The sequence below is a fragment of the Cucurbita maxima genome, unplaced genomic scaffold (assembly GCF_002738345.1).
Source record: "Cucurbita maxima cultivar Rimu unplaced genomic scaffold, Cmax_1.0 Cma_Scf00006, whole genome shotgun sequence".
NCBI lineage: Eukaryota > Viridiplantae > Streptophyta > Magnoliopsida > Cucurbitales > Cucurbitaceae > Cucurbita > Cucurbita maxima.
In genome coordinates, this window is record NW_019272022.1 from 4,828,379 (window position 1) to 4,845,251 (window position 16,873).

Genomic DNA, 16,873 nt, shown 5'->3' on the forward strand with positions numbered 1-16,873 from the left:
CAAATCCTTAAATGTCGAACAAAGGACTCCAAAAGGAGTCAAGCCTCCTCGAAGGTACGAAGGCAGTCAAAAATGACTAAGACTCCAAAGGAGTCGAGCCTCGATTAAGGGCCCACATCGGCTAATTTAGGGAATGATCATGGGTTTATAAGTGAGGAATACTAACTCCATTGGTATGAGGCCTAAGCCCAAAGCAAAGCCATGAGAGCAAGGCACTCGAAGGTACGAAGGCAGTCAAAAATGACTAAGACTCCAAAGGAGTCGGCAAAGCCATGAGAGCAAGGCACTCGAAGGTACGAAGGCAGTCAAAAATGACTAAGACTCCAAAGGAGTCGAGCCTCGATTAAGGGCCCACATCGGCTAATTTAGGGAATGATCATGGGTTTATAAGTGAGGAATACTAAGACTCCAAAGGAGTCGAGCCTCGATTAAGGGCCCACATCGGCTAATTTAGGGAATGATCATGGGTTTATAAGTGAGGAATACTAAGACTCCAAAGGAGTCGAGCCTCGATTAAGGGCCCACATCGGCTAATTTAGGGAATGATCATGGGTTTATAAGTGAGGAATACTAAGACTCCAAAGGAGTCGAGCCTCGATTAAGGGCCCACATCGGCTAATTTAGGGAATGATCATGGGTTTATAAGTGAGGAATACTAAGACTCCAAAGGAGTCGAGCCTCGATTAAGGGCCCACATCGGCTAATTTAGGGAATGATCATGGGTTTATAAGTGAGGAATACTAAGACTCCAAAGGAGTCGAGCCTCGATTAAGGGCCCACATCGGCTAATTTAGGGAATGATCATGGGTTTATAAGTGAGGAATACTAACTCCATTGGTATGAGGCAAAGCCATGAGAGCTTACACTCAAAGTGGACAATATCATACCATTGTGGAGAGTCGTGTTCGTCTAACAATTGGAAGTGTTAAGAGAAAAAATGGACAAATTTTGGGGGAATTTATTTTTATTTTCTGCATAAAAGAAAATGTCTATAGCAGATAATAACTACAGATATGATAGAGGATTTAGGTGGAAACGAATTTCCACCACTTGTATAGCGCAGCACTGTAAACTGTGGCGTACACAGCCAGTCTGATTGGATAAATCCTAAACCTGCAACAGTTTCCAAGAATTCTGATGAAAATTTTGAAAAATCACTTTCAAAAACCAAAAGAAGTTTCAATAAACACGATTACGAATTTGATTTGGCAAAGACTGCAAACTCACTTAACCTAACTTTCTCGCACAATTTTGGATAAATCCTAAACCTGCAACAGTTTCCATGCATTCAACTGAAGAGTTCGAAAAATCACTTTCAAAAACCAAACGAGGTTTCAGTAAACACGATTACGAAATTGATTTGGCAAAGGCTATAAAATCACTTAATCTAATGTTTTTTCGCACAATTTTTGCTCTGGAATCAATCAAACAACAGAAACAGAGCGCAAAGAGAAAAAAGAATCAAAAGTAACCGACCTTGGATTCCGAGATGCAGTCGAGATCCGATACGATTCCCTTTCCTCTTCGGTGACTGGAGAAATCCACCGGGAGAAATCGCGGTCGAAGAAGCACCAGTCTGGCAAGAGGATGCCGGCGATGGCGAAAACGCCGACCAAATAAGTTACGGCCATCTTCTTGAAAGAATGCGTGGAGATTCCGACGAGAACGACGGTGGCGGCTAGGAAAACCAGAGAGGATTTAAGGGCGGCGTCTTCGGCCATGGATCTAGAGATGAAAACGAAGGAAGAAATGAGAGAACACTCGAAGCGACGGCCATTGCAGAGAAGAGGAGAGTGCGTGTGGGCCGAGGTCTAGGGTTTGCCGGTGGAGGCTGCTTAGTTATTGCAGCATTTATTGTACAGCTCTTTTAATGTCTCTGCTCGGCTTCAACGGTAACCTGTATCTTTAAATGCTTTGGCCCTATACATATAATTTAACTTAACTTCTTAGATCTCTAAAACTTGTGTCAATGCTTCTAAAATAAAACTTTTTCTATAGAGCTCTAGAAGAGTCTCTTCTTAATTGAGGCTCGACTCCATCTCTAAAACCCTCAAACAAAGTACACTCTTTATTCGACATAGATTTTACTCAAAGGGAAAAAAATTCATAGAGTCTCATTCTCTAGAGCTCTGGAACAGTCTCCCCTTAATCGAGTCTTGACTCCATCTTTAGAGCCGTCAAACAAAGTGCACCCTTTGTTCGACACTTGAGTCACCTTTGACTTCAATAATCTTCAACAATTAGAGGGCGGTAGTTAAGTCGCTTGAATATGTGATGTAGATGTTGAACGATTTTAACGACATTATGTAATAGCGGAAGGAAGGGGTCGATGTAGAAGGGCATATGGATAGATGGACATATGGGGACGTCGGCTTCCAAACGGGACAAATGAGATTTTTTGCGTATTATCTGGACGACATGTCGTACCCCTCGTAGAACCGCCTTTATTTCAAACTATCAATTACACTCCCCAAGCGTCACACCTATCAAATTTTGTTTGTCGAAAATGGCTTAGCCATGGGCATATGGCTTATCAACACATTATTATTGTTATTTTCATGGCGATTTTTGTTTCAATTAAGGAGACAAAACGTATCAATTTAGGTTTCCATCCTTATTCTCTCCTTATTCGAAGATTATTTTTTAGGTTCATTCAAAAATAATACGGACTACAAAATATGATTTACAAGAATTAGGTAAAAGTACGAGAATTATATGAAAGAGTGGGATCAATAATATAAAAAAAAAAAAACACCATTCTTATAAGCCATTTTGACTTTCGCAAAAAAAAAATAATAATAATAATAATTTCAATAAAATATATTTCTTATTTATAAATTTTAATTTCAAATATGGCGACTAATCGTATAAAATATAATTAAAATCTACCTTAAAATTTAGAAGCACGTGTAACATTTGTAAGATTAAAATAAAACTTTTGAAAAATTAAATATAAGTTTATTCAACCTCTCTCAAATACTAAATATTTATTTATTGTTTTTTATTTTCTCTATTTAAAATATCCAAAAATAAATTATTAAAAAATCAATTTCTTCTTTTAACATTTACCACCTATCCTATTATATATTATTTTAATCATTTGACCACATAAATATTATTTTTAATAAATATTTTATTAATAAATTAGAGAAATCAAAATAGATTTTTTAACCAATTAAATTTATTTTAAAAAAATTATAAATTTTCATAGTCTATAAATATATGTTTTAACTCTTTTTTGTTTAATAAAATTATTCGTTCATATATATATATATATTTATGTTTTCAAATTTTAATGGAAATAAGGTATAGATATTAGTAGAGAGTAGATATGGTTGATGACGTGGAGAGGGAAGCCAATTCAATCTTGTATATTAGGTATGGAATCTTAGTCTATGAATAGTCCAAAATTAAAAAACATGGAGCTCAGACCCACCCCTAATCCAAACAAGGACAACCAAGATCAGGTTCTCCCAATCACCTTCTCAGTTCGGACATCATTTTCTTCGGACCTGTGTAATTACCATTTTAACCTTACGTGAATTTTTTTTCTTTCATTTATTTTAAGAAATTAGTATTTCTAACTAGGTAATTAGACGAATTAATGATGATTAAGACTTAATTAAATATTTGACTTGTTAATTTGTTTTGTTTTTTTTTTTTAATTCTAAATTGATATACTTTATATATGTGAAGGACAAGAAAGGTATGCACTTGTTCTTCTTGATTTTGAAGCTTTGACGTTGTCTTTGTTCTTATCTATATTTTCTTAAAAAAAATTATTATTTTTGTTTTCTAATTTATACGTTTTTATATGTTTTTTTTTTAAATATACATATATAAAAACAAATATATATTTATTTAATATAGATGGATCCTTGCGACAAAATAAAATCCAAAATTCGATAATATTGTAAATTAATTGAGTCAAAATCATACCAGATCTATTTATTTAGCCTCTAACCTTGACTTTATTAATAAAAAATAAAGACGAGAGGAGTTGGGGGAAGGAGTGACTTTTTTTTAGTGCTCGGTGGGACTAAGAGAAAGAAAGGACACGAGGAAACATTGCACGGTATTTCTCGATCACGTCTCTGAGGGAGTTGAACGAGTGACTTGTGAATGCTTTTGAGTTGGACAAGCCAATTACTCAAAAGCCTTCGATATATGTTTCAACCATAACGTTACCTTACCTGATCGGAACTCTAAATTCTTGTAGTGGAGTACGAGAGGATTTGTCATCAATACAATGATAGAAATGGAAACCAGGAGCATGGTCGAGATCCAAAATAGTAAAATCGTCACAATAATAATAATAATAATAAAAAATTATCCACCAAAAATATCACCTTCTAAGAAATAAAAATATTATTTCAGAGCTAAATTTTAAATTAATCTACGGTTGAAAATATATTTTAATAATATTTAAATTAACCTAATTTTATTTTTATTATTATGGAAAACGAAATGATCGAAGACATGGGATCTTATTATTATTATTATTATTATTATTTTCCAGAGAGGAGGAAATAAAAATAATATCTATTAAAAAAAAAAAAGAAAATATGTCTGTGGCTAGAATTTGGGCTCAATTTGCTGTATCCTAATCCCCACTCCATTAACCGATCCTCTTCACCCCATCTCTCTCCCTCCTTTTTCATAAGCTTTTGTTCTTCAACTTGTTTCAGAAAAAAAAAAAAAAAAAAAAAATTGGATTCTATAATTAATTAATTATTTATTTATTTTTACAGAAAAAAATATATTTTTTTGTAATATGATTCTGTTTCTCTCTCGTTTTTTCTATGTTAATCCCCTGAAAATCGTCGAGTTCCCAATAATCTCAAGAAAATAAATAAATAAATAAATAAAATATAAGGTAAAGAAATAATTAAAAAACTGTGAGTCTCAGAGAGGAGAGAGAAAGAGGAGAGAGAAAGAGGAGAGAGATGGATATGGTTGATTGGTGAGTGAGAGAAACAAGGGTACGTGTTTTCTGGGGCGTTTTGTGTTGTGAGATGTCAGGTGGCGGTTGCAGCATAGTTTGGTTCAGAAGAGATCTCAGGGTTGAAGATAACCCAGCTCTCACCGCCGCCGTCAGGGCTGGCGCCATCGTCGTCGCCGTCTTCATCTGGGCGCCGGAGGAAGAAGGTCACTACTATCCTGGCCGAGTCTCGCGGTGGTGGCTCAAACAGAGCTTAGCTCATCTCGATTCTTCGCTTAGAAGCCTCGGCGCTTATCTTGTCACTAAGAGATCCACCAACACCATTTCTACTTTGCTCGATGTTGTTAAAGCCACCGGTGCTTCTCAGCTCTTCTTCAATCACTTATACGGTCTGTTCTTCTTCCATTTCTAAATCCTTCTTTGAATCGGTCGCTCAATTTCTCCGTTAGGGTTATTGGAATTGATTTGTTCGTAAGGTTTCTGGTAAACCCCTTTTTGATTTGGTTTAATTCGCTACTAGTGCTGTAAAATTGTGTTCTCAGGCTAGTTTTGTAAGTGTTTAAGCTTTCTTAAAGGGTTCTAAAATGGCTGTGAAAGGAATCTCTCTGATAATTTGGGTGTCTTAATGGAGTTCTTCATGTTTGTTAGATCCTTTGTCGCTTATTCGTGATCATCGAGCAAAGGAGGTTTTATCTGCGCAAGGCATCGGCGTGAGGTCTTACAATGCCGATTTGCTGTACGAGCCGTGGGACGTTAAGGATGTCGATGGCAATCCGTTTACGACGTTTGCCAGGTTCTGGGAAAGATGTCTTAGCATGCCTTGTGATCCAGAGGCACCACTTCTTCCACCTAAGAGAATCATTTCAGGTTGCTTTTTTTTAGTTTAGTTGAAGAAATCTTGTGTTTACTTCAAAGATTTGTTTCCCTTATCGAGTATTTGATGGATTCGTAACGTTCTAGCTGTTGTGTTCGTTCGTCGTGACGGTTTTCGTAAGAGAGAACCTCTGCTCATCCATTTTGATTTTAGTCAAGAGTTTCACGAAACTGATTGCTTCACAACCGTCTATCCATTTTCTTTAGTTTTTATATTGTATGTCTTGCTATCTATCGTAATATGTTACTGTGTTCCACAAGCCTCCTTACTTATGTCACCATTCAAGAGTCGATGTCGAGTTGTTGAGGATCTGTTGAGGTAGAGACTCAATGAACCAAGTGTTCTTTAGGTACCCCAAAGTTGCGTAGTTTCATTTGTTACGTGTTTTAGGTGGCTCTTATAGGGCATATTATCGTGTCGGTGTGCATAGACATAGAATAGCATTCGAGAACACGAGCCTTCATGCTAAGAGATGGTTACTTGCAAACATCACATGCCAGCAGATGGATAAACATCAGAACTGTTCATGAAAGTATTGAAACTGTTCATGCTAAGAGAATTGTTCATGGTCTACTACTTGCAAACTAGTAGACCATGAAGGGATTTTTCTTGTGAGATCCCACATCGGTTGGAGAGGGAAACGAAGCATTCCTTATAAGGGTGTGGAAACCTCTCCCTAGTAGACACGTTTTAAAAAAAAAACCTATTCTTTTAAGAGTAAACTCTTTTGATATTGTTGGGCATAATGGCATATTGTGGAACTTAAGAACTCGAGGACGTAGTAGTATGACCTACTGAACAGATCATGTTCACCCCCCCCCCCCCCCCCNGCTTTACTCAAAGTATTGTCTTTGCTCGTCCAGGTGATGCATCGAGGTGCCCAAGCGATACGTTGGTATTCGAAGACGAATTGGAGAAGGGAAGCAACGCACTTCTCGCCCGAGCATGGTCTCCTGGATGGAGCAATGCAGATAAGGCTTTGACCACATTCATCAATGGACCGTTGATTGAGTACTCAAAAAACCGTAGGAAGGCGGATAGTGCAACCACCTCGTTTCTGTCTCCTCACTTGCATTTCGGGGAGGTAAGCGTGCGAAAAGTGTTTCATCTCGTTCGAATGAAGCAGGTTTTATGGGCGAATGAAGGAAACGAGGTTGGTGAAGAGAGTGTCAACTTGTTTCTCAAATCTATTGGGCTCAGAGAATACTCAAGATACATGAGTTTCAACCATCCGTACAGCCATGAAAGGCCACTTCTTGGGCACCTTAAATTTTTCCCCTGGGTTGTGGATGAAGGCTATTTTAAGGCATGGAGGCAAGGAAGAACCGGTTATCCATTAGTCGATGCTGGTATGAGGGAATTGTGGGCGACCGGGTGGCTGCACGATCGGATCCGAGTCGTCGTTTCTAGCTTCTTTGTGAAGGTTCTGCAGCTTCCGTGGAGATGGGGAATGAAGTATTTCTGGGATACGCTCTTGGATGCAGATCTCGAGAGCGATGCTCTTGGATGGCAATACATATCTGGCACACTTCCCGACAGTCGGGAATTTGATTGTATCGACAATCCACAGGTGCGCACACCTTCAGTGTTCTTCCTCTTTGTGCAAAAAGGTTTCTTATGGAGCGTTTTAGACATAAAGCTTTCCAAAAATGGTCTTGTTTTAATATCTGCATTGTGTTTCTGGATGTAATTATCTGTACTAATACTTGGTTTTGTACAGCTCGAGGGTTATAAGTTCGATCCGCACGGAGAATACGTCCGGAGATGGCTTCCTGAACTTTCTAGATTACCAACTGAATGGATCCATCATCCATGGAATGCACCAGAGTCGGTACTCCAAGCTGCTGGGATTGAGCTCGGATCGAACTACCCTCTTCCCATCGTAGGATTGGATGCAGCTAAGGCTCGGTTGGAAGAAGCGCTGTCAGAGATGTGGCAACAAGAAGCAGCTTCAAGAGCTGTGATCGATAATGGAACTGAAGAGGGACTCGGAGACTCATCCGAGTCGATCCCAATTGCATTTCCTCAGGACATAGCCATGGAGGATGAAGACCTTGAGCCTGCTAGGATGAATGCTCATACAATTCGGTGCTTCGAGGATCAGATGGTCCCAAGCATGACGAGTTCGGTGAGGTTAGAAGACGACCATTCTTTGAATTCAATGAACATTCGAAGTACAGCAGAAGATGGTAGGGCAGAAGTACCAACAGATCTAAATCTAAACCAAGAGCCAACCAGAGATGCAAATCGAAGAGTTCTTCCGACTGCTCCGATGAACGCTCGACTTCCATATACTGCAGGTATAGACTTAAGAAGTGGTGCTGAAGACTCCACTGCAGAGTCTTTTTCGAGTAGCGACGGTCGAAGAGAAAGAGATGGAGGTGTGGTTCCGGTTTGGTCTCCACCAAGTTCGAGTTACGGCGAGCAGTTTGTGGTCGACGAAAACGGCATTGGAACAAGCTCTTCGTTCTTGCAGGGACATCAACAGACTCATCAAATAATCAATTGGAGGCGGCTATCTCAAACCGGGTAACAATGTCTCAAAAATCTTCTACCGAAAAAACACGAACATTCGGCTGCATATCATCGTCATCGTCATCGTCGTTATGATTAAGAAGCTGAATTCAAATGTTTGTTTACTTTTCTTAAACAGGTGAGGACTAGCAGGCAGGCAGGCAGACAGACAAAGGCTATCCTGTTCTATTAGCTCTGGTCAGTCAGCAAAACACTAACATGTTCTTCTACTTTCTCCACCAATCTGACTTGACCATTGGTTACTGTCATGTGTATGAAATACCTAACTCATAGCTGTAGTTCATCGCCCGATCATCTCGCTCGTTCCGTTCCGTTATTACAGTTGTATCATAACTCTTGCTATGCTGTATAGTGAAATTTGTAATTTGTGTAGCTGTAACAGAAGTGTAGAGAACTGGAATAGTGATTCTCGTTGTCTTCGAATAAACTCAAGTATGCGATTAGCCCGGATTCCTGTAAGCTCGTGCTTAAGCTATCGAAATATTTCTCTATCTTGCTTGCCTTTAGATGCCTAACTCTGCGTGCATTCATGCGTGGAGTTCAGCTACCGTTAATTTGATTGCTTTTTATGGGCTTAACGACACGTGGAGTTTGAAAATTTGAACTTTTAGCTTATTGATCGAAAGTATATGTTTAATTCATTGAACGAAAGAAAAACATCTTGGGCACGTAAAAGGTTTTTTTTTTTTTTTTTTTTTTTTTGAGAAGCATCAGATTCCATTTTCAGACCACTAAAGAAAGTCAACACTTAAATTATCTTTTTTTTTTTATTTCTATTTTCTTGCTTTATTATCTCTGTTTATATGCTACAAACTTTAAGCATAATGGCAATTTTTTTTTTTTTTTTTTTTTTTTTTGAGAAGCATCAGATTCCATTTTCAGACCACTAAAGAAAGTCAACACTTAAATTATCTTTTTTTTTTTATTTCTATTTTCTTGCTTTATTATCTCTGTTTATATGCTACAAACTTTAAGCATAATGGCAATTTTTTTTTTTTTTTTTTTTTTTTTTGAGAAGCATCAGATTCCATTTTCAGACCACTAAAGAAAGTCAACACTTAAATTATCTTTTTTTTTTTATTTCTATTTTCTTGCTTTATTATCTCTGTTTATATGCTACAAACTTTAAGCATAATGGCAATTTTTTTTTTTTTTTTTTTTTTTTTTGAGAAGCATCAGATTCCATTTTCAGACCACTAAAGAAAGTCAACACTTAAATTATCTTTTTTTTTTTATTTCTATTTTCTTGCTTTATTATCTCTGTTTATATGCTACAAACTTTAAGCATAATGGCAATTTTTTTTTTTTTTTTTTTTTTGTTAAATCAATCAATTTGACTTTTTAAATTCTTAAATATTCTTTCTCATCTCCACCCGCTACTTAATCAATGTAACCCGAGAATAAGATCGTTAGAAATGAAATATTTTAAAATTTAAAATTTAAAATTTAATATAGATGCTTATGATGAGATTATTGTCGAATTAGATTCAGGATTTTGATATATTAGAATAAATGTAAGTATAATACAATCGAGAATTGAGAATAAAATTTCAACGAGAATATAGATACAAGTTTATACCACTTCTCGAGAGTGAAATTCAAATATTTATTTATTTATTTATTATTATTATTATTATTTAATTTTTGGAAAGTTCGAAAAAAGAAAATTCATAATTAATTGGACCAAAAAGTTAGAGACATAAAATAAAATAAAAAGTGGTAAAATTATAACCTAAAAGAATATAAAAGGACTTAAGGTTTCAGATTTATGAATCAACCACAAAATTGTAGCTCAAGCTTTGACTCGGTCAACTTGACCGTCTAGTCAATTCTCCCCTTTCACGCGCTTTTGATTATTTGCCCAATTGTTTCTAAATTTATTAGTTATTAATTTTAAAAAATATATTTAATTATTAATTATTCTATTTTGTAAAAAAGTAATTTATAAAATTTATTCACACAAAATTAAAAATATTATAATTTTATTAAATAAAAAAAATAAATACTACAATTTATTAAATAAAAAATTTTAAGTTTAAATATGGATCATTAAAGTTTAAAATTAAATAAATATAAACCGGGTTTGCTTCAATTTATTTATTTATTCTTTTTACGAATACGTGGATGTCGGGATTTAAACTAGCAACTTTTGTTCGATGATAAATATCACAACGAGTTGAGTTATACTTATATTGACACTTGTTTATTATTTAGTCCCTCAAATTTAATTAAATTTCATATATTCTAAGTTTTCGTCGCTCAATAAAGCTATTATTCATTACGTAAACATAATGTTTTTTTCTTTATAGTTGTTTAGGTAGTTCCCCATTTTAATATTAGTTTGACGGTATGAATTAAACAATTACACCTTATATTATATAATTAATCAATTACTTATTAATTTATTTATTTTAAATAAATTTTATAGAATTTTCATTTTTCAATATAATTTATATTAAAACATATAAAATAACGGAATAAATCAAATAATATTTTATAAGTAAAACTCAAATTTTAATATTACAACGTAGTTTTCCATATGTATGTATACTTATATTTAAAAACTACGGTTGGACAAGGATTGAGAATATAATCTTTATCTCCGACCCCATTTAGCTAACAAAGAGAAACCTCTCTTAATTTTTCGAGAATTTTGCATCCCATTAGGGGTGTATCCCTAGCCCTACAAGTTTAATGGACCGCTCATGTTTATGGACTAAACATATCATTTAACTCGCATAAATATAAAAAATGAACAAAATATTTTTACAAAGAGTGTGAAAATCTCTCCTTAATAGACGAGTTTTAAAAACGATGAGGGAAAACTCAAAAGATACAATATCGGCTAGCGGTGAGCTTAAACCATTACAAATGGTAAAAGAGTGAGATATCATGCGGTGCCAGCGAGAATGCTGGACTCCACCTCGGACCTGGGCAAATCTCGGAAAATCCGAAATGATTTTATAAATTTAATGGTGAAAAAAATGGTGGAATAAATATTGAAATAAAATAAATAAAGTCAACAGAGCCTTTTCTTTATACCATTTTTTCTTTTTTCTTTTTTAGATAAAAATATTTAAAACAAATAATTTTTAATAATTTTAATAACTTTAGTCATGCATTTGCTGAGTCAGCTTAGACTTCCAAAACGGTTGCAAATCATGGCAATGGAACGATGCCTCTCTCTCTCTCTCTCTCTCTCTCTCTCATGCTTTGTTATTTATTAAATTTTAATTTTTTTAATTATTTAATTTTTAATTTTGATTTTCAGAGAAAAGCTTACAAAATATGTTCCTACTCCTTTTCTCTCTCCTTCTCGCATCATTCAACCAATTAAGAACCAACTGAAGCAATACACAGCAACAAGAAGAACCTGAAGAAGAAGAAGAAGAGGAAGAAGACGAAGAAGGTGCGAAACCTTAAACCATTTTTTTCCTCTTTGTTCTTGAGCTTTAATCTGATCGTTCATGGGAGATTTCAGCCACTCAGGTACCGTTTTTCATCATCCTTTTGACTATTTTCTTGGTTTTCTAGAGGCTTTTAGGGCATCGTTCCTTATGGATTATTATGAATCGTTATTGAGTTCGTAAATTGATGGCGCAGTTGGTGAATTCTGGAGGTGGATTTGATTGGAATTGGGGTTTTTGGGTTGATTTGGTGGAGATGACTCTGTACGAGGGATAGATGTTGAGAAATTAGCACAACCACTTGGAATTCTTTTGAAATTTTTACTTATGGATAGGCTCTGTTGTTTTAATGCTTCATACTCTCGGGTAAGTTTTGTTTTTCTTTTTGTTCTTCATGATTCTTCGATTGTAATTGTGTTCTTTCCCTTATGTGCCAAAATTTGACCAAAATCACAGAGAAATTTAGTATGAGGAACTTCTTACAATTCTATCAAAACTCTGTTTGAACAAGGTAAAGTTGTTGATCAACTCTTTTGGTGGATTAGGAGCTGGGGACTATAGAAATTTAGGTGATAAAGTTATGTATAGTGCAACGACCTTGCTTGCTTGAACAGGATCTGTTCTATAGGTTGTACTACTTTGTTTTTGAGTTCTAAAGGGTCAAGAACCTTGAGTTTGGTGGATGAACGATTGCCCTACATCTAGAGCGTGATTAACTGCTCGATGGACCGTGGCTGTAGATGATCTAAACAAAAATTATGCATAGTGCAACGACCTTGCTTGAACAGGATCTGTTCTATAGGTTGTACAACTTTGTTCTTGAGTTCTAAAGGGTCAAGAACCTTACGTTTTGTGGGTGAACCATTGCCCTATGTCTAGAGCGTGATAACTGCTCGACGGACTGTGGCTGTAGATGATCTAAACAAAAGTTATGCATAGTGCAACGACCTTGCTTGAACAAGATCTGTTCTATAGGTCGTGCGACTTTGTTATTGAGTTCTAAAGGGTCAAGAATTTTAAGTTTGGTGGATGAACCACTGGCCTACATCTAGAGCGTGATTAATTGCTCGACGGACCTGAGGCTGTAGATGATCTAAACAAAAAATTATGCATGGTGCAACGACCTCGCTCGAACAGGATCTCTATTCTATAGGTCGTACAACTTTGTTATTGAGTTCTAAAGAGACAAGAACCTTGAGTTTGGTGGAAACCATTGCCCTACATCTAGAGCATGATTAACTGCTCAACGGACCGTGGCTATTGGCAGGGTTCTTATCTTAAGTCGAGTAAGTAGTTTTTGTATTTTTGGGTAAGAATTAAGAAACCGAGCTTTCGTTGAGAAAAATGAAAGAAGGTACACGACCATACAAAAAACAATCCCAACCAACGAGTCCTCAACTACGAGAGTGGACTCTAATCGAAAAGAATGATCCCGACCTGATAATTACAAGAACTGTGATTCAAGTGAATTTGTTTTTAGATTCTTATACTTCTGTTGACAATTTCGTCGTGTAGATTAGATCGGCTTTAAACTACGGTAAAGGAAGAAGCCACGAGGGGCTTATCAAGTACGGGTTCTGCCTGGTAAAAGGGAAAGCTAATCATCCCATGGAAGATTACCATGTTGCTAAGTTTGTTCAGATTCAAGAACATGAACTGGGGCTCTTTGCCATTTACGATGGCCATTTAGGAGAAAATGTGCCTGCCTATTTACAAAAGCATTTGTTTTCTAATATCCTGAAGGAGGTAGGATGTTAAGCTGAGTATATGGCTTCTCTTGGTCTGGTTTTTACTTTCACTTTTGTCATTATAGGACGAGTTTTGGGTCGATCCCAACAGCTCCATCTCGAAAGCCTATGAGAAGACAGACCAAGCAATTCTATCTCACAGCTCCGACTTGGGTCGTGGTGGATCAACTGCGGTTAATGCTATTCTGATTAACGGTCGACGATTATGGGTGGCCAATGTTGGAGATTCTCGTGCAGTTCTATCAAGAGGGGGTGAAGCTATACAGATGAGCATCGACCATGAGCCAAGTACGGAGCGTGGCATCATTGAGAATAAAGGGGGTTTCGTTTCGAACATGCCAGGTAAAGTATATCTTGTTAGAAGTTGTCATCGGTATCTAGTACTGAGCGATATCCAAATTTTTCACCACTTATATTTTGTACTTGTGCCATAGTATGCAATTGCTTGTTTTCGTTGGGACGTTCTTTTATCGGACAAATCTGTTTAGCTTGGGTTAGTCACTTTTCGCTATTGCTAACGTCAGAACTAACGATTGCCAAGACTTTAGACACATATCAATGTAGGATTCAAATTTAGAAACTTTCATTTTGACATCTCATGAAAAGCTAGTGCTCCAAGAAACAGAGTCATGTTACTTTTGTCCCCGTTTATGATTCTTAAATGATCGAAACCGATAACGAGTACTTTCTCTTTTGAACTGTTTCAAGTACCCAACATTGAAACAGCGAGTAGTTGAAGTCAAGGTCGGTCCAACATTTGAACTCATGTTTTTTCCTGTTCCTATTGAATTCTTATAAAAATCAGGAGACGTACCTCGAGTGAATGGTCAGCTAGCAGTGTCACGAGCATTTGGAGACAAGAGTCTCAAATCTCACCTGCGATCGGATCCCGATATACATGATATCAACATAGATGCCAACATGGATGTATTAATTCTTGCCAGCGATGGTCTATGGAAGGTGCTAATATCAGCTTCCATCCCTTTTATCTGTTGCATCAACACCTAATACATTTACAGCAGCGAAAGAGCAAAACTCAAAGAGGCAAAATGATTTCTTTCATTACAAAGTTGTTCTTTATATCTACAAATGTTCTTATGAATTTGAATGAAACAGGTAATGGCCAATCAAGAAGCGGTCGATATCGCTCGAAGAATCAAAGACCCATTGAAGGCTGCTAAGCAGTTGATAACTGAGGCTTTGCAGAAAGAGAGTAAAGATGATATATCATGCATTGTGGTTAGATTTAGGTGATTTTTAGATTTTAAATTTTTTACCCCCACCCCCTCCAGATTCAGTATATACCTCTAATAAGATTTTCCGAGTTACGGATTAGGCCAACAAGGTAAGTATACGTGTTTTGGGTAATCCTTACGAAGATTTGATGATTTATCGACGATAAAAAGAGTGGGACGAAGACTGTATCTGTAAATTTGATTAGGCCGATCGTGTCTATATTGGTTGATATCTTTCTGATGGTGAATTTGAAGTTCTTAATGTGTAATATTGTCTTATTATTACATGGAAGGACTACCAAACCTTGTAGTCCAAGGATTATGTGTCTTCATGTTTGGTTTTACTTTTCAGGATGTTTTCTTGTTTTTTAATTTCAATTTTTTTTTTTTTTTTTTATCTATTTGTGAGCAGAGACGGTTGAAATAAAAAAAAGAATGTCTTATGAACTTTAATTTTGTCATGGTGGTATAGAAGATTTTGATTAAACTGTTACTTTCGAATTATGGGGAATAATTCAGAGACTAAAATTGTATTCCGAGCGGGTTGATGTAAGCCAAAAATTGGATGGTCAGGAAAGCTAATCGAGTATGAGTCGAAATGGCAAGAGCTAAGTATGATAATGTTTGGGAAGAAGCAACCTAATGGTATCGAGAATCGAGAAATGACAAGGTACTTTTTACTTATGGTGCTCATCGAGTAGCAAATTTTGAAGGAGCGATCAAAGAAATATTTCAATTTTGGACAATATTAGTTGACGATCCACTGGTTTAAAAATACATAAGAAAAAAAAAAAAAAAATACTTGGGTACTTTTTTTAAATACAATATTTGGATATATACCAAATTCTATATTTATTTAAAAATTTAACTTTTATGATACGATTAGTATTTTGTGCATAATTTAACCATAGGTTAGAGAAGCCCAAGCCCAAGACCAAGCCCAAGCCCAAGCCCAAGCCCACATAGAATATAGTCAAGTTGTAATTACCACCTAAATTTACAACAATTACGAAACTACCACACAAAAATCTATCGTCTAGGGTTTGAATAGCTCTCTATAAATTCATCACCGGCTTGCAATCAGAAGCATAAATTGCGGAATGAACAACTTCTTGGCGCTCGAGGTTTCTCTCGTTAGGGTTTCGTTTTGGGACTGCGTTGTTGTTTCGTAGGTTATGAACAGTTCTTTTTTTTTTTAATTTTTTTTGTTTTAAAGAAGTGGTTTGATTTCATGGATCGCCTCTCCTTTCGGCTACAAGTGCTGAGATCTTTCGATCGATTTCTTGTGATGGCTTTGTTCTGGAGGCGTATATTTATTCCGTAAGCTCTCGGGATTTTCTTTCGTCCAGATTTTGTGCTCTCACATCTCTGGTTTCCCCTACTTACGTACATTCCATGATTCTTCTTTTCTTTTCTTTTCTCTTCTCTTTTGTTTTTGGTAAATTTGATCTCGGTTATAACTCCGCAGAGTGGTTTTTTCTTTTTTGATTTATTTCTTTTAAGTCTATTGGTTTCTGATTCTGATTGGATCGGTAGAAGAGATTTTAACTCTTTTTTTGGTGCGAAATTATGAGATATAAATAGATAGCTATATGAAGTTATATTGTAGAAATTTATTTAATTTGCTCAATCAAGGTTTAGGGTTTGAACCATCCCAATTAACATTAATTTAAATTTTGTTATTTTATTGTTTAAGAGGTTTCTTTTAAAAAAAAAACATTAGTTTGATGGTTAACCTAAACCCAAAACCTAATTTTCTTGTACGCTGTCCGGAGGTTATGGGAAGTTGGCTTTTTTAAATCGTTAATTTCTATCTTGAAATTACCAATTTGGTCAAGAATAAACATTAGGGTTTATAGTGGGGGATTGTGAGCTCCCTTTTTTAGCTTTCAAATTAATTCTTCCTCTTCTGCTAATTTTCCTTTCTGGGAAACTCATTTCTAACTTTAAACGCCACAATCCATGAACGTCAAGACTTGGAAACACTAATATGAAATTCTGGAAAAAAAAAAATCAACATTCTTCTAAAATTTGGTTTCACTTAACAAAAATTATGAGTTAATGAGTTTTTGTAAGTTTATGTCTATTTAGTATCTAATTATTGTAAAATGTCAATAAAATTTTGTTAGGAA

General features: G+C 35.8%; 3 protein-coding genes across 8 annotated transcripts; 2 read left to right on the forward strand and 1 right to left on the reverse strand.

The window, feature by feature from the left end:
* Positions 1–933: 933 nt before the first annotated feature.
* Positions 934–1,946, reverse strand: LOC111480862 (signal peptidase complex-like protein DTM1). Of its 2 annotated transcripts, none has more exons than XM_023126065.1 (2): positions 1,477–1,946; positions 934–1,113 (listed from the first exon to the last, which is right to left on the reverse strand). In XM_023126065.1, exons 1-2 carry the CDS (start codon positions 1,719–1,721, stop codon positions 1,026–1,028), a joined length of 333 nt encoding a protein of 110 aa, XP_022981833.1. In that variant the 5' UTR covers positions 1,722–1,946; the 3' UTR covers positions 934–1,025. The 2 variants fall into 2 exon arrangements, with proteins under 2 accessions (XP_022981833.1, XP_022981834.1); XM_023126066.1 differs by lacking the exon at positions 934–1,113 and adding an exon at positions 1,120–1,268.
* Positions 1,947–4,884: 2,938 nt separating this feature from the next.
* Positions 4,885–8,856, forward strand: LOC111480812 (cryptochrome-1-like). Of its 2 annotated transcripts, XM_023125988.1 has the most exons (5): positions 4,888–5,331; positions 5,591–5,809; positions 6,680–7,386; positions 7,537–8,345; positions 8,470–8,856. In XM_023125988.1, exons 1-5 carry the CDS (start codon positions 5,016–5,018, stop codon positions 8,471–8,473), a joined length of 2,055 nt encoding a protein of 684 aa, XP_022981756.1. In that variant the 5' UTR covers positions 4,888–5,015; the 3' UTR covers positions 8,474–8,856. The 2 variants fall into 2 exon arrangements, with proteins under 2 accessions (XP_022981757.1, XP_022981756.1); XM_023125989.1 differs by lacking the exon at positions 8,470–8,856 and having other exon boundaries at positions 4,885–5,331; positions 7,537–8,349.
* A 2,777-nt stretch (positions 8,857–11,633) lies between these two features.
* LOC111480759 (probable protein phosphatase 2C 10) lies at positions 11,634–15,085 on the forward strand. Of its 4 annotated transcripts, none has more exons than XM_023125925.1 (7): positions 11,634–11,760; positions 11,826–11,840; positions 11,955–12,124; positions 13,274–13,504; positions 13,572–13,848; positions 14,312–14,466; positions 14,623–15,085. In XM_023125925.1, the coding sequence occupies exons 3-7, from the start codon at positions 12,086–12,088 to the stop codon at positions 14,758–14,760; spliced, it is 840 nt and encodes a 279-aa protein (XP_022981693.1). In that variant the 5' UTR covers positions 11,634–11,760; positions 11,826–11,840; positions 11,955–12,085; the 3' UTR covers positions 14,761–15,085. The 4 variants fall into 4 exon arrangements, with proteins under 4 accessions (XP_022981693.1, XP_022981695.1, XP_022981692.1 ...); XM_023125927.1 differs by having other exon boundaries at positions 11,833–11,840; XM_023125924.1 differs by having other exon boundaries at positions 11,634–11,840.
* The last annotated feature ends 1,788 nt before the right edge of the window (positions 15,086–16,873 follow it).

Excerpts from the sequence above, each read along its gene's own strand:
- LOC111480862 (XM_023126065.1), bottom strand. The coding sequence starts at position 1,721 with ATGGCCGAAGACGCCGCCCTTAAATCCTCTCTGGTTTTCCTAGCCGCC. Across the intron at positions 1,114-1,476 it reads ACTGCATCTCGGAATCCAAG|GTTTAGGATTTATCCAATCA; the intron begins GTCGGTTACTTT and ends AAACTGTTGCAG.
- LOC111480812 (XM_023125989.1), top strand. The coding sequence starts at position 5,016 with ATGTCAGGTGGCGGTTGCAGCATAGTTTGGTTCAGAAGAGATCTCAGG. Across the intron at positions 5,332-5,590 it reads CTTCTTCAATCACTTATACG|ATCCTTTGTCGCTTATTCGT; the intron begins GTCTGTTCTTCT and ends CATGTTTGTTAG. Across the intron at positions 7,387-7,536 it reads ATTGTATCGACAATCCACAG|CTCGAGGGTTATAAGTTCGA; the intron begins GTGCGCACACCT and ends GGTTTTGTACAG.
- LOC111480759 (XM_023125924.1), top strand. The coding sequence starts at position 12,086 with ATGGATAGGCTCTGTTGTTTTAATGCTTCATACTCTCGG. Across the intron at positions 12,125-13,273 it reads TTAATGCTTCATACTCTCGG|ATTAGATCGGCTTTAAACTA; the intron begins GTAAGTTTTGTT and ends TTCGTCGTGTAG. Across the intron at positions 14,467-14,622 it reads CCAGCGATGGTCTATGGAAG|GTAATGGCCAATCAAGAAGC; the intron begins GTGCTAATATCA and ends TGAATGAAACAG.